The 15,900-nt window shown below is 47.2% G+C and overlaps 2 protein-coding genes across 5 annotated transcripts in view; one reads left to right on the top strand and one right to left on the bottom strand.

Annotated features, from left to right (window-relative positions):
• The window catches only part of Pde6a (phosphodiesterase 6A), a 68,679-nt gene extending 54,723 nt beyond the window's left edge, over positions 1 to 13,956 (top strand). For all 3 annotated transcript variants that reach the window (XM_023715269.1, XM_004631291.2, XM_023715270.1), the window contains 5 exons: positions 9,215 to 9,278; positions 9,580 to 9,654; positions 10,763 to 10,846; positions 12,006 to 12,153; positions 13,547 to 13,956. In XM_023715269.1, coding sequence (XP_023571037.1) covers positions 9,215 to 9,278; positions 9,580 to 9,654; positions 10,763 to 10,846; positions 12,006 to 12,153; positions 13,547 to 13,623 — 448 coding nt within the window. In that variant the 3' untranslated portion in view covers positions 13,624 to 13,956. The remainder of the gene's footprint in view (positions 1 to 9,214; positions 9,279 to 9,579; positions 9,655 to 10,762; positions 10,847 to 12,005; positions 12,154 to 13,546) is intronic.
• The window catches only part of Ppargc1b (PPARG coactivator 1 beta), a 124,533-nt gene continuing 113,638 nt past the window's right edge, over positions 5,006 to 15,900 (bottom strand). The window contains exon 11 of one of the 2 annotated variants that reach the window (XM_023715267.1): positions 5,006 to 5,178. In XM_023715267.1, the coding sequence (XP_023571035.1) occupies positions 5,022 to 5,178 (157 nt within the window). In that variant the 3' untranslated portion in view covers positions 5,006 to 5,021. The remainder of the gene's footprint in view (positions 5,179 to 15,900) is intronic. The other variant, XR_002821113.1, reaches the window with a different exon arrangement.

The raw sequence follows: 15,900 nt of genomic DNA, 5'->3' as shown, positions 1-15,900 counted from the left end.
AGAATAACAAAAAGAAAAAAGTAAAAATAAAAGATAAGCTGGTGTTACTGAGGTCCTTTCTAATGTACTTATTTGAATTAAAAGATAAAGTGAGATCTTTTTCTGACAGAGGCACGTAGGCTGCTTTAGTTGACAGTGAAAGTCTGCCATTTCCAATGAAGTATATGGCAAACATTTCCATAAATTAGATGAGTTAAAATTGCAGCTTCAAAGTTTTGACAAAAACATAATCAAAACTCATTATAAGATGAAAGCATTATAAAAATAACACTATATATATATATAGTTTCAATTTATCTAACTCCTGCTTGGTATCTTGGATTAACCTAAGTGTTGCTAAGAAAATGTCAGAGGTATAATTAATAGTCATATGAAAAGTCTTGGTTAAATCTTCATGGCGTGCTTCCCAGAAGTGAAAGATTCTAATGTTTGCTTTCAACAAAATGGAAGGAGACTCTAATTGAACTGTCAGCCAATAGATCATGCAGCATCATGATCACAGTGTGATTCTTAGCCACTCAGAAGAAGTCAAAGAATTGAGTGGCACTGCTATAACTAAATTTACATTTCCAGAGTTTTTAAGTACTTGGATTTGTAAAATTAAAGGCAGGCAGAAAACGGTGCTGTTTCTATCCTGGTCCAGGAATACAAAATATGCATTGATTGACTGAATGAAAAAAATAACCTTGTCCTATCTCGGTAAGTGACAAATGGTGGTACCTCATGTAGTTCCAACAGTTGGCTGAGGCAGGAGGATCTCAAGTTCAAAACTATGTAGTCAGAGAGCAAGAGAGAGAGAGAGAGAGAGAGAGAGAGAGAGAGAGAGAGAGAGAGAGAGAGAGAAAGAAATTTCCAAAATCAAATTAGAGTGTTAATAATTGTCTTACTCCTCTCTCATTGCCCAGACACACAAAGTTAAAGGGAGAAAGGTTTATTTAGTTAACAGTTTGTAGGGGTTTCAGTCCATAGCTGGCTGACTCCGAGGCAGGGCAGATCCCAGAGGCGAAATGGCTCATGGCAGGCAGAAGGTACCAAAGCAAACAAGAGCTGACCACAGCTTTTTCTATCTCTTATATCCTATCCAGGCTACTTAGGGCAGGTAGCACTCATACCCTTAATCCTAGTGCCCTTGAGCCTGGCATTGCACCAAGAATCAATTCTAGCCTCACACTCTAGATCCAGCCACCTCTGAAAGTGCCCCACCTGTGACCACATGAGGCTTTGGGAGGAGACATCTAACACAAGCCAGGAGGGCTGGCAAATATCTTGGTAGATTAAAGTGCCAGCAAGCAGGTGCAGGGGCCAGGGGTTCAATCCCCGGGCCTGCCATACCGGCCCCACCCCTGGGGCGAGCTGAGACAGCAGTTGAGACTGGGCATGGTGGCACATGCCTGTAATCCCAGCTCTTGGGAGGCTGTAAACACACAGATCAGTTCGAGTGAGATCTAGTAGTGAGACCCTGAACACCTTGTAGACCCTTCCCTAAAAAAAAAAAAAGCCATAACAATAGTCATTTATAAAAATAGGTATTATAGCTGGTCATAGTGGTGCACACCTGTAATGCCGGCAGTTGGTGGGGGGCTAAGGTAGGAGGATCACCATAAGTTCTAGGCCAGCCTGAGCTACATAAGCAAGTTCAAGTTCAATCTGAACTACATAGTGAGATCCTATCTCACACACACATGTACACACACACACACACAAAAGGTATTATATTTTGGTTAATTGTGTAATAATTTAGTCCAAAATTGAAATGCTCAATACCTGGAGTTTTTCTCAATACTTCAGAAAAAGACCCTTATTTATATAATTTCAGTTAATAAGCATACTGAGTTGCAGATAGTATGAAAGGATGATTAATGACTTACAAACAAATATATATCTATGTCTTTCTATATATACATATACGCATACATATGTATATGTACGTGCAGTATTAGCTTAAGATTTTCTGGGGAAATCAAGTTGAAAACTAAATTTAAAGAGAAAATCTTGTTCAATTTTGTAAAAAATCGTGGACAATGATGGACTGATGGTATCCAATTGCTATGCTTTTTAGATTCTTCTGGATTTAAAGAATTTAAGTTGTCAATATTTGTGCTACACTGAGTGTTATATCCCATGTCAATATTTAAATCTGTGATGAAATAGTTCAAGATGTGCACTGGAAAACGCGTGCAGATCTGTAAAGCAAGGTTTATTAACCTTTGCACTGTGGACATTTGGGATCAGTAACACCTTGTTTTAGATAGCTGAACCCGTGCACACAGTAGGCTGTTTAACACTGTTCCTGGTCTCTACCTACTAGAACCCAGAGACAATCTCTTCTCAGTTGTCACAAAAATGCCTTTGGGTATCATCGAATATCCTGTTAGGAAAAAAAACCTGCCTGAGAATTACTGAAATAAAGCCATTTAGGGCCCATTGACTAGTCTGCTAGCTGAATGAGTAGAACTATTTCCACGTGGACAGAGGGAAGCAGTTCACACTGAGCTTTGCTTGGACTCTGGGTCTGGGTCTTGGCTCTCACGTTAATGGTGGGATGACAGTAGGCAGGGTGCATCACCAGTCTGTGCATCAGCTTCAGCTTCTCAGCTTCTCGGTGAGGACGATAGTGATGTCTGTTTTATGGTATTTGGAGTCTGAGCTAGGAGAAGGTGGAGTGCCTGGCAGCTTGCTCAGCGACAGTCCCATAAGATACACATTTGGTCTTTGTCCCAGTTCCTCACACAGAGCTCTTAAGGCCCTTGGAATTTCCTGAGAGATAGAAAGGTCTTTTGTTCTAATAAAGGAATTCTCAGAGAGAACCCAGCTTCCGGGATAGGGGTTGGTGTGAAACTTTTCAACCCTAAGCTCTAGGCAAGAGAGAAGGGCTGGATTTTGAGTTAATCACTAATGGTGAGTGATTTAGTCAATCACACCTATATGATAAAACCTTCATAAAAACCCTAAACATGGGGCCTCAGAGAACAGTCTGGGCTGGTGAGGGCAGCAAGGTGCTGGATGCCACATGTCTGAGGGGCTGTGTGGGGCCCTGCGCACACACCCCTTCCCGGGTTTTCTTCATTAGGCTGTTCCTACATTGTATCCTTTATAGTAAACTCATAAAGGTAAGAAAAGTGTTTCCCAAGTTTTGTGAGCTGATCCAGCAAATTATTGAAACTGAAGGGGGGTTGTAAGGGCCCCTCCCAGACTTGGTGACCAACTCAGACAGACATGTGGGTGCCTGGATACAATCCCTGCGCCCCTCTCAGGTGAGGCAGTCATGTGGGACTGACGCCTTAAACCTGGGGAGTACTAAGGTCAGGTAGTTAGCATTGAAAGTGAACTGAGTTATAGGAAAGAAAAAACTCTAGGATGACACAAATTTAGTTACAAGCCTGAGAATGGTGGGGTATGGATGAAAGGAGAGACAACAAAAAGCTGTTCAGATAACAGCTTTGGCCAAACCAATAAAATACAAATTAAAAAAACACATTTACTCCACATTTTTAAATGTGTGTTGACATCATGACCGAAAACCCCAGGAAGATGACCATCACAGTGTCTTCGTATTCCGTCTACAACCCCAACCCTGTGAGAAGCAACAAGTACTCAGCAATGACTGCCCTCCTATTCTAAATCCTTCATGGCTCTGGTTACCCTGCCAGTATAGCCAGGGAAGGGTATATGCCCTCCTCTCCAAAGCTTATGAGAAGTATCCCTGGCACTGGTCTGGCAGATAGCTTCCAAATCCCACCCAGCCCTGCTGCTGGTGGTTAGGGAAATTTGTCCCAGAAACTGGTCTTTTCTTTTTCTGGCTTATGTCTGTAATGACTCAATAAACCTTTCTTATTTCAGAGATCTCTTAGTCTCTAGGGTTTGGGTTCAACATGAAAAAATCTCAGGCTCTCTTCCATGCTTTGGCTATCTCTGAGTGTCTATGTCTGAATCTTCCTGTGGTCTGAGGTCCACACTTCCACGCCTTGATCTGTCTTTCCTGAGCCAACTGACTAGCCCTAGTCTCCTGCACAGCTGTGTCTTGCATTGTACTACTTTAGTATGTGATCTTAGAGCCAGGATACCCCAATAACTCTAGAGAGAAGGAGTGAAAGCCCAGCTATGTTTTCAAATGACTGAGAACAAAACTCACATGAAGAACATTATTTCATGGCCAGGCATGGCAGTGCAAACCTGTTATCCCAGCACTGAGGAGGCTGAAGCAGGAGGATTGTGGCAAGTTTGAGACCAGCCTGGGCTACAAACTGAGCTCAAGACCAGCCTGAACTGCATAGCAAGACTCTGTCTCAAAAAAAGACAAAAAAAAAAAAAAAAAAAAAAAAAAAAAAAAAAAAAAGACAAATGAAGAAGAGGAAAAAGATTATTTCATGATAAAGAAAAATTATAAGACAATGAAATGTCTGTGTCTAAAAATAAAATTATGTGTGTGTGTGTACTCCCTGGGGACAGAGCCTGGGCCTCTTTCCTGCTAAACACATGCGCTGTCACTGAGCCACTCTCCCAGCCCTCAATTTGGGTTCTGTTACAGAGGGCTCAATTCTGACTTCACAGAGCTCTAGGCCCCTCTGCCTCTCTAGAACAACTATTTTTTAAAAAATCAATTAATCAAACAATCATACTTTATGATTGTGTTGGCATTAAGAGAAATACAGTACAGAAAGACTGTATCATTATATACTCACTATTGTTGTATCTTCTTTCCTATTTTGAAGGAAAATTAAAAATCAAATATTTTTACAGGTCCTCAGAATTGAGGATAAATAGATAAGTCAACCTTTTCCCTATAATGTCCCGCCACCCCAGAGTCACAAAGACAGAGCTGAGTAGATGCAATAGAGAGCACGGGCCTGCGAAAGCTGAAAAGTTTACCACATGGTCCTGTGCAGAAAAGTCTGCTAACTCCTGGCCTGGTATTTTATAAGTGAGGAAGGAGGGAACCCCCCAAGACAAAGTGACTTACCTAGAGACACACAGGTATTCATGGAGCACCCAGGACCTCCTCCTACACACCCATGGCTTCCTCAGGATGCCCCAGGGTCTTCTGGAAGGGTGTAAGTGAACAGCAGGCAGGTAGGGGGCTGGCTAGGGGGACAGCTGGAATGTTTTCCCTGGACAGTCTGCAGGAGGCAGGAAGAGCAGCACTGGGCCTCACAGCTGAGGTCAGGAAGAACCATCTGTCTGGGGGATGCACAAGGCAGATGAAAGCTCAGCTTGCTTCAGGTCAGCTGAGCCACCACACCCAGTGGCTGGAATGGTTCATTTGATCAAGGCCACCCAGTGGCTGGAATGGTTCATTTGATCAAGGCCGTGCATTAAGGACAGTGAGTGCTCTATGCAATGAACTTTGTGTGTGTGTGTGTGTGTGTGTGTGTGTGTGTGTGTGTGTTAGTACAGGGTCTACAGGGTCTCACTACCCAGATCGGACTTGTAGTAATCCTCCTGTTCTCAGCCTCCTAAGTGCTGGAATTACAGGCTCGTGCCACCATGCCCAGTCTCAATCACCATCTCAGCACACCCTAGGGGCAGGGCTGGCACGGCGGGCCTGGGGATTGAACCCTGGCTCTGCTCTGCCTAAGCAGGCGCTTTAGTCTGCTGAGCTATCTGGCCGGCCCTACACAATCAACTTGTGTTGTGACAGTGACATAGGGTGGCGTATATTACTTGTTTCGATCCATGAAATCAGATTTTCATAGATTCCAACCTAATATAATTATCCCACTTTGCAAATTGATTGAGGCTGAAAGATGTTCAGTTGTTTGCTCTGGACGCAGCAAGTCAGGAGATGGAGGGTAGAATTTGGCCCTGTCTGATTCCAAAGCCCTCCTGTTAAACCCTGCCCCGCGGCACGGATGACTGCGGATCAGGCAGATAAGGCACAAGTGGGAGAGCCCACAGATCGTTGTGCCCTACTCTCGTTCTCCTCTGCATCATAATCCTGCCATCATCTACCCTTTTTCTTGTCTCTTCCTTGTCCTTTCCTTCTTATATCCAATCTCCCTCCGACCCTGCAGAATGTATTGCATAAAGGACATGGCTCTCTGGACATTTTATCACCCCCTCTGTCTGCCTAGACACTGCCCGGGCTTCTGTACTGGGTTCCTGACAGATGTCACTGTCCCCTGCGCACGGAACCACCGATCTTTGTGAAGTGCGTACCTGACCACGTCAGCCTTCTGATCCAGCCCTCACCGGTCCCCCCTGTTGCCCTGAAGTGCATCTCTGCAGGTTGCCCACTTGCCATGTTCAGAATGGTCTGAGCTTGCTCACATCTGGGACACCTTTGTCATCACCCCCGAGCTCTGCCCTCCTTCTAGCTTTTTGAGTACTCCAGGCTTCCTCTCACCAGGGCTTTGGCCCTAGGGGTTCTTCACTGTTGTGTGTTTCCTCCACTCTCTGCCAGGTTAATAGCCATGTGCATGCTGCATGTGTGCTCCGCACAGCATACTACCGCTGTCAGCTCAAGAGGTGAGCCCTCAGGAAAGCCCTCCCTGATCTCACCAGTTCATGTTGTATTATCTTCAACACTGGAACTCCTTTATTTGTTTTTTTTTTTTAATTTTAATTTGGTATAGGGTCTCACTACACAGCTCAGACTCATAGTAATCCTCCTGTTTTCAGCCTCCCCAGTGCTGGGATTATAGTCATGTGCCACCATGCTCCGATCTTGGTGGCCAGCACAGCGTGCCCCGGGGCAGGACCAGCACAGCAAGTTGTGCCAGGGATCAAACCTGGGTGCGCTTGCCTAAGCAGGCGCTTAGTCTGCGGAGCTAGCTTGCTGGACCTGAGCTCGTTTCCTTTGGAGGAGTTGTTTGTTTACACACATGCATTTGAAATAAATGTGCAACTCTTCATCGAGCCAGCAAGCTCCCTGAGAGTAGCCCCCTGCATGGCGTTTGGCACACATCCTGCAGGATAGGTGAATGCTCCTTATAACTCACCTCCCGGAGGCCCTCCATCCCCATACTCTCCACTGTACCTCTGCCCTGTGCCCTTCCTTCTGACTGCCCCTTGGGGAGGGTCTTAGCCAAACTGCATGAAAAAATGACCATAGATGTTGATCTCTCATAGTTCTGGAGGCGGGAAATCAGGATGGAAGTGGCTGTAGAATGGGCTTGTGATGAGGGCTGTCTGCTGGCCATAGTTTTACACGGTAGGAAGAGGAAGCTCTGAAGTTTTTCTCTTCTTAGCACCAATCCACACGTTCAAAAGGTTCCATGTCCTGTTGCCATTGCACTGAAGTTGAAGGCTGTGATATCCAAACAGGGTGGGGACAGAGATATTCAAGCCATACTGGAGAGCTTGTGTGTACACCTCAAGGCCCTATTATACTGTCACTCTTGAGCTGAGATAGTGGTTCCACCTTTGGATTTTTTTCTTCTGAGTTCCTCAAGGGACTGTCAGCTCCTTGGAGGCCTCACCCAACACCCCACTCCCAACATGGTCCCGGGGGCCCCCTGCAAGGCTAGCAGCAAAGCTGGTGCTAGAGCAAACGCAGTGCCTCCTCTTAGGAGCTGAGACTCCCCATCAGCTTTCTTGACCCCTCCCTGATCGCGTCCTCCCCTCGCTCCACATACACACCCGATCTCACTGCCCACAGCATACTTGGGTGTTTCCCCAACCTTTGGGAGCGTTTTTCATATGATCCCTGAGGTCAGGGAAAGCAAACATCTAGTGATTTCCTGAAGCCATGTCTGTGGATTTAACATGTAGACAATGACATGTACCAGGAAGTGAGGGACAATGCACAGCCGAGCTAATGTTTGCTTAATCTGTTCAATAGCAAGCTTCACAAGTACACAACATTCAACACAAGCACAAGGCATGCGTTGGAAATGTGTCCTTTTGCGTATATAAAGGGTATCATAAAGGGATTTCTAAGGATGTGCGCAGTTCTGAAAGTTTATCCATTTAAATGATGATTTGATATTTGCAAAGGATTACATAATGAAATATTTTATTCAAACTTGCTAATAGTTTATAAATGATGCTTACAGCCTCCCAGAGCTTATATAAAAATTGCATAATACAGCTGATTGTGAAATTAACTATGCAACAAATTACTTTCAGAGACCCAGCCTCCTGCCACTGCCCACCCCCAGCCCCTGTCAGTCGGTCTCCTCAAGTCAGCCTGGCTCTCCTTCCAGCACCCTCTCTCTACAGGCATCGCTTCAGGGCAGCCTGAAATGCCTGATGTCTCCCACCTTCTCTCCCCCTCTTTCTTTTCTCAGCTCCTTCCCACACCTGCGACACAGCTCTGAGTGGGTGACAGCCTCCTTTACTTGCTCTGCTGCTTCCTGTGTACAGTGTGTGCTCTCCAGTGTGGTCCTTAACACCTGCACCCGTGCCCTGGATCACCTTTACTGCAAGGCCTTTTCAAATCCCCCTGCTTCCTCTCTTGCCCCGTCCTTTGTCCAGTTCTTCCTTTCTACTCTATACCACACCCAGCTGTGCAGCGATTCTTGTCTTGCCTTCCTGTCCGTGTGAAACTCCATCCTCTCTGAGTCCTCCCTTTCTTCCTTCTCCTCTTCCCACTGTCTTTCACATGCTGCCACCTGCCCCAGGCCTTGTCAACTAGCCTGTCAGCTCCAGTAGAGGAAAAGGTGATTCCCAAGGAAGGAAGCCGAAGAGCTCAGCTTTACCATGGCCAATGGCCCTCCAAACAGATAAACCACTCATCTGTGGCTTCAGGATGCATGTGGGAGCACCTAGAGGAAAAAAATCTAAAAAGGCTCTTTCTTAGTGGGGGCAGGACACAATAATGAGAAAAAAACTGAGAAGCAATGCTCTGCCCTGGACAAGACAAGGGGGTTCCGAAGGTGTGCTTAGATTTGAGTGAATCTGGTGGTTACATACTGCCTAGTACATAATGCAAAGCAGGATGTACACATTATGGGCAGACTGGGAGCTACACGAAGATTTTCCACCCAGCGTCTCATCTAATCTTATACCTCCTTCATGAGGGAAGTGTGATTATCATTACAGATGGGGAAATGGGCTTGGGTTAACTGCTCAGTAGCAAACCTCTGATGGTTCAGAGGCAGGATTTAAACCTGCCTGACTTTGAACACTACCTACAATGCGGGAAGAAGTCTTTTGCTTGCAATGGGAGTAAAATCACCTGCTAGTGGGGGTGGAGACAGGAGAGAAAAATGGAATTAGCTAGCATGCGTCGCCGTGAGTGGCCCTGGCCTGACGGCGGTGTCCTTGTGTGCAGGGCCATGATGATGACTGCCTGCGACCTCTCGGCCATCACCAAGCCCTGGGAGGTGCAGAGCAAGGTATGGCCTCCTGACCCTGGGGGAGGGAAGCTCAGGCCTGCTGCCAGCGACAGAGGCCTGCACTCGGTCCTGCTCCTGTGCCAGCCCACTTTTGCTCTAGTTTCCCCTGATAAGATGTGGGGATCCATTTAGTGTCTCTCTAGCGATAAGGGGGGCAGGGCAAGGTTTATCTTTTTTGTTGGGTTGGAAACAGGTGGGGCAGAGTAGGGATAGAAAGATTGTGGCTGGAGCTTTGAGAGAGAGAGAGTGTGTGTGTGTGTGTGTGTGTGTGTGTGTGTGTTTTGGGGTCTGTCTATTGCAGGTGGCTCTGCTGGTGGCAGCTGAATTCTGGGAGCAGGGCGACTTGGAGCGCACAGTGCTGCAGCAGAACCCCATTGTGAGTACACATGGGAATCAGCCTGTTCTTAGAGCATCCTGACCAAGAGTGGTGATCAGACACTGAGAGTAACTCTACGGGGGGTCCCCAGGTCACCCTCACCCTTCTTCCTTGGGAACAGGCCACAGAGGCAATTTCACAGGCCCTGCCCTCCATGGAGAGTTTGGGGCGGGGCCTGACAATGTTTGTGAGCCGTCTTGAAGTTTGGGGACCTACTCTCAAGAGGTCCTTCACTTACCCAGCTGTGCAGACCCAGATCGGGTCGCCCTTTCAGTTCCAGCAGTGCAGGCATCCACCTGCCCTGACCCTGCACTGAAGGAGCAGAGCACCAGGGCAAGACCTGGTCCGCCCGAGAACTTGCTGTACGCATCAGCTAGGTCTGCCATTCTTGTTTTACCTACTCGTTCTTGTACACTTTTTACTTTGGGATGGAAGATTTTTTAAATAACTCCCAGACATTGTCACTCTTCCATAAATACTTTAGTATCTCTAACGGATAGGATCTCAGCACGGACGAGTACAGGCATATAAGCACATATAAGCACATCACCATACTCACGAAGCTAATAGTGATACTTTAATGACATCTAATCCCCAATTCTGCTCATTTTCCTTGGTTGAGAAAAAGAATTCAATTGATTTGCTCAAATCAGGATCTAATCAAGACACAGCCAACCTTTGCTCTGTCTCTTAAATCTCTTTTAATCAATATCAGGTTACCTCTTGTGACCTTTACTGGCCACCTTTGTTTTTTCTTTCTTTTGTACGCAGTTTATTTGTGGAATGCAGTGGTCACCTGTTGGGTAGATTTTCTCATATTCTGAGAAAATTTGGTCAATTATACCCTCATGGTTATTATTTATTATTTAGTTACATTTTTTCAAACTGCAAGTCAGATGGAGAAGCTTGATGGCTTTAGTTTTTGTTTTAAAAAGCAAGAATACTTCTTAGGTAGGGTGGGTCCTTCATTTATTTATTTTTCAGTACTAGGGATTGAACTCAGGACCTTATGCTTGTCAGGCTGGTGCTTATGCCGCTGGGCTACCTCTCCAACCCAGGTTGGGGCCTTCTTACTGCCCCATACAGTTAATTCTCTTTCCCATGACAGCCCATGATGGACAGAAACAAGGCAGATGAACTCCCGAAGCTTCAAGTCGGTTTCATTGACTTTGTTTGCACCTTTGTCTATAAGGTAAGTGCTTGCCTTCTCAGACCCACTTAGAAATACTGCAGACCTGTGCCCTCCTAACTCCCACAGCTGGTGGAAATGTGATGGGCCAGTGTCACCAGGAGACAATCATCATTGGGGGACAAGCCAGACTTTCTCTTTGAGCTCTGGTTTAAGGTTAAAGTCTCCATTTTGAGACTCTTTGCTCCCAAATGCATCTCCACTACCCACATCTCCCTTTTAACGTTATTTTGCCCACACTGCACATGAGGAGACGGAGGTCAGAGATGAGAAATCACAGGATCAATGTCACTGGGCCCAGCCATGGCATAGGATTAGAAGTGGGACTCTTGCTGCTAGTCCAGTGCTCTCTGCTGTAGGAGCTGCAGCTCATTTGTCAGGAGGGAGAAGTACAAGTGCTGCCGGGGGCCAAGGGCATCTCTGGCATACTGTGGACCAAGCGAGGTCCTGTGGTCCACAGGGCACAGCGGTCCTCCTAGCCCAGCAGTGCTGTGAATGAGGCTTCTGGCTAGTGCTCACCTGCACAGTCACAGCCACCCTTGGAGTAGGTAGGTCGCTGTCCACATTTCTAGCTGTAAATGACCTCTGCCCAAGGTCACACCTCTGTGATGGAACCTGGATCCCAGCCCAGGCACCTCTGAGCACAGCTGACTCTGGGTGGAACAGAGCTATAGCAGGCCCTCACTGCAGGCCCAGCTACTCCATCTGTACTGCAATCTCGTTTGCAAATGTAGGAGTGGCCAAACTTGTTTTCCCACCTCAGAGGAGCCTTTGAGGATCAAAGGAGCTAAACTGCTTCATGTACTATGTCATGCTCAAGGCATTATTTGGATCCGTAGAGGTGTAAGAACTCAACACCTGGCTTTCACTCACAATAGTTACTGAGGATCTCAGTGTCCCAGACCCTGAGCTAGGCCAAGGCTTCACCAAGAGACAAGGCCCCCAGGTCTCTGCCCTCTTCAGGGTGCCGTGCTCTGGCAGAGGCAGCAAAGAGAGGCATCACAAGCAAAGGGTATGTGGTGAGAGGGCTTTGGGGCTAGTTGATATAGGACTCAATTTACCTGGATGGGGCATGGCCCTGAGCAGGTATCTCTCTGCCTCTATCCTTCCCTCCTTTTCTCTTTCTCTCTGCATCTCTGTCTCTGTTTCTCCCCCCACCCAGGAGTTCTCCCGTTTCCACGAGGAGATAACCCCCATGCTGGACGGGATCACCAACAACCGAAAGGAGTGGAAGACCCTTGCTGATGAGTATGACACCAAGATGAAGGCACTGGAGGAGGAGAAGCAGAAGCAGCAGGCGGCCAAACAAGGTGCGTGGGAGGGGATGGAGCCAGAGCGCCCACACATCCAGCCGGCCGTGTGTCCCCTTCTGGTTTATGATTCTCATTCTGTGTCCGAGGCACTGAGGCTGGCAGAGTGACAGGGCCTGGTTCCCAGGTGGAGACTAAGGGCCCTCCAGCCCTCCCAGCTGGTGCTACTACCCACCACACAGGACTGACTGACTCCGGGGCGGTCTCCACACATTCCAAAGTTGGGAAAGCGAGAACCTAGAATGACCGGCTGGTAGGCATTTCAGACACCATGTTTCCAGTCTCTGCCTGGCGTCTGAGTCCTGTCTATGACAGCATGAGCCCTTGCTTGGTGACCAGTGACAGAGGCTCCCTTCCCTACATGACACCCTCGCTGGGTACCACTGTTAGAAAGTGAACTCTGAATTTGGCTTGTCTACCCTGTAGAAGCTCCTCTGAGGCCCACTGACAGCATTTATCCTCTTCTAGTCATTCCTTTGGTTAGTTGTGTGCTGTGCTTCTTCACAGGGCTTGGCTTCTTCTGGTCCTGGCTGCACCCTGGATGCCCTCCCCTGTCTGCTGCCCCTCCTTACACGTGGCTCTTAACATGGGCAGGGCCCAGCTCTGCTCTGCTCTGGGTGCTGTGGGATGATTCCAACTGGGTAGCAGCAATCAACAAGGGGCTGCCTGATAGCTCTGTGAGCCATGCTTTGCATGCTTCCTGAGGGCCTCCTGTGTATCGCATCACAGACATACATATCTTGAAATTTTACAGAAGATGGGAGTCAAGTGTCCTGAGGAAAATGTGTCTTTTCCTAATTTGTATAAATCATCTTCTGGGCAGTGGCAGGTGTCTGCAAACTTGTGGTCTACAATTCTTTTCCAATGCTGAGGACTGAGTCCAGGGCCTTGCACGTGCTAAACAATGCTCTACCACCGAGCTATACCCCCAGGCCCATGTGTGTGTGTTGATACGAATTTCTTGTCCATATATTAAGATTGAGGCTTTTCAGATTTAAAAATGCCCTATTTCCAGGTTTTGTCTTTAAAGGATCATGGCTATACCATTCTTGCATTTTTGCCTGAATGGCTGGAGCTAGGCAGCACTTGCCCTGTGTGGGTGGAACAGGGACTGTCTCCATTTGGTCACGATTTCCATGGTTCTCTATGTCACCAGACACCAGTGCCCACTGCGGGTTTCCATTTGTCATCCTCCGTGTGTTTCCATTTTTCTTGGAGAAGGGGTTCTTGGCTCCTGCCACTCTCCTGACACCCCCCCCCAACTTCTGCACATGTGCTTGTCTGCCGGCCCCTGCAAGTGCTCATGTTCACAACTCTTGGTCCTCACCAGGTCCAATGGGCAGGCCACTGCAGCCTCCTCTCACCAGCTGTGTATTCTTCTATCTGATTGCAGCAGCCTCTGGAAACCAGCCTGGGGGAGGCCCCAGCCCGGGCGGTGCCCCCGCCTCCAAGTCCTGCTGCATCCAGTAGCGTGCCCAGGCTGCGGCTTGCCGGGGTGAGGCCACCTTTCAAGGGAAGATGCCATCCGAGCAGTGGAAAGTGACAGAGCTTCTTGAGATGCGAGGGTCACGGGATTTGCGAAGTGATGGAATAGTCAGCTTACGTCTTATCTAGTCTTAAAAATTCTTCTTAGCCTCAAGAACTGTCTATTGAGCTAAAGCTGATGCTATAGATTTCATACCTATCAATTCAACTTTTAATCAACATCAGATTCACATACTTGCTTAGAATCAGTTTTATTTTACTTATTTTATTTTGCAGTACTGGGGCCTGAACTCAGGCAAATAAATGGTGTACTACTGAGTTATATCCCCAGCTCATTTTTGTTCTTTACTTTCATTAAACGTTTTTTGGTCACTCTCAAAATTAGAAAAATTTCCACTAAATTTCCATTTGAATATTTGGCCATTTTTGCTTCATCTGTAATTTTTTTTACATTTCTTTCTCAGCTAATATATTTAAAGGCAAATTCTAGACATATCTTATCACTTCTCTACTCTTTCAGTGGAATAGATCATTTTATAACACGACTACAGACTTCTGTGCAACAACTGAGCACCTCATACCCAACTGTGGGGTACGTTGGGGTGAGCTGCAGACCAGCCCCTTCTTCAAGAGGAGATGTGGGCCCGCAGGAGCCACAGTGCGAGCAGCAGGGGCCCTTGGTGTCAGCCCCTCCTGAGGTTTTCTGAGCTGCAGGGATGCTCTATTTCCCCGGTGTTCTGTACCTAATGACTGGGGTGAAGGCCTCCTCATCTTGGGGCTACCTGGGTGAATTCTGCAGGGCCGGTCCAGCCCCACGCCCCCTTGTGGTCTACCAAGGCTGCTGCAGGTGCGCCGCTCCCAGGTCCCAAGGCTTCCCCTTTCCTTCCCACAGAAGGTCCAGCACAGTACACCGCATCTGCTTCGCAGGGGACCCATGTGGCACCAGCCCTTACTCACCTTCTCCCACTATCACAAAATGTCTGAGATTTGTTTTGTGTACCTCTAGTTGTCATGTTTCTTATTGATTTGTTTGGGGGAAAGATATACTTCATATTCCTGGCTCTCTCATTGATTTTAAGGAATGCAAATTTATGTACACCACCTAACATGCTCGTTTGCAGAATCCCTGTTCCAATGAACAGGCATTTGGTTGGTTGTAAAAGCAGGTGGAGCTTATTTTTACAAATCAAATCTATGCTCTGGTGAATCTGCCACCTCCCAAATTTAGTATTCATGCCTTAGAAACATGTTGAAAACTGCAAAAAATGAAAGGGGGGGGGAGACCCCGAAACTAAAGATGACAATATCATGCTGGAGAGTTTGCAGGAAATTTATTATACTGCCCCAAATTCTAATTTTTCTATTGTTCCCCAGCCCGGCTTTATTTGTTTTTTAAGTTTTGCAGCACTAGAGCCAGAAACTAGGGCCTCCAGTACACCCGGCAAGTACCCTGCTGCTAAGCTACACCTCTAGCGCCCTCAGCTTTATTGAAGTGGAAGCCACAGATAGAAATGGTTTCTACCCAAGGTGCATAGGCAGCGTTCTGAGGAATGGTTGCTGTGATCAAGCTAACCAGCACGTGTGTGATTTCCCAGTTATGCTACAGTTCTTAGATGTCTTAATCCACGACTGCTCCTTCTTCTTCATCTCCTTGCCAGAGACTCAATGAAGAAACAGGGTCAGCAGTCCCATACCCTAGATTTGCCCGTTTACTTTCATGATGGCGTACAACACCTTCCTCCACCTCCTGTTCTCTTATACAGACATTAGCTCTAGAACCTCCCTTCCCCCCAGACTGAAGGTTTTGCCAAAGCTAACAGATGAAAAGTGGGTGCTGAGGAGGGGAATTATCATGTGGTTTCCCCAAACTGTAAATCCGCGGTCTGCTCTAACTTTCCTTTTTTTATAAGGAGGAAGTGGAAGGCCAGTAAGGGGATGGGTGTGGGCCCAGTTCATGCAGAGGTCTCTCGCTTCCCTCCAGAAAGTGTCCAACGCCCCAAAGATCACAATGTACAGGGCCCAGATCTTGTGACATCCACAGCCGGGTGACCTGAGCTCCAGGAGTGCGAGGCCTGCCCGTAAGTGCAGGTCACGTCAAAAGGAGGCTGCGTCTGGCATTGAATTCTTTTTAATTCTCACACTAGATTTTCAACCCCACTCTATCTGACACTTCGAGAGCATTAGCCTTTTAAGAGAGACATGTCCCGGTGTACCTATGAGTGGTGGCTAAGCGACAGGATAGAGAGGAGAAATAAATGTCAT

The sequence above is a fragment of the Octodon degus genome, unplaced genomic scaffold (assembly GCF_000260255.1).
Source record: "Octodon degus isolate 3935 unplaced genomic scaffold, OctDeg1.0 scaffold00040, whole genome shotgun sequence".
NCBI lineage: Eukaryota > Metazoa > Chordata > Mammalia > Rodentia > Octodontidae > Octodon > Octodon degus.
The sequence above is the reverse complement of the archived record's forward strand: the minus strand, read 5'-3'. Positions and strand labels throughout refer to the sequence as shown.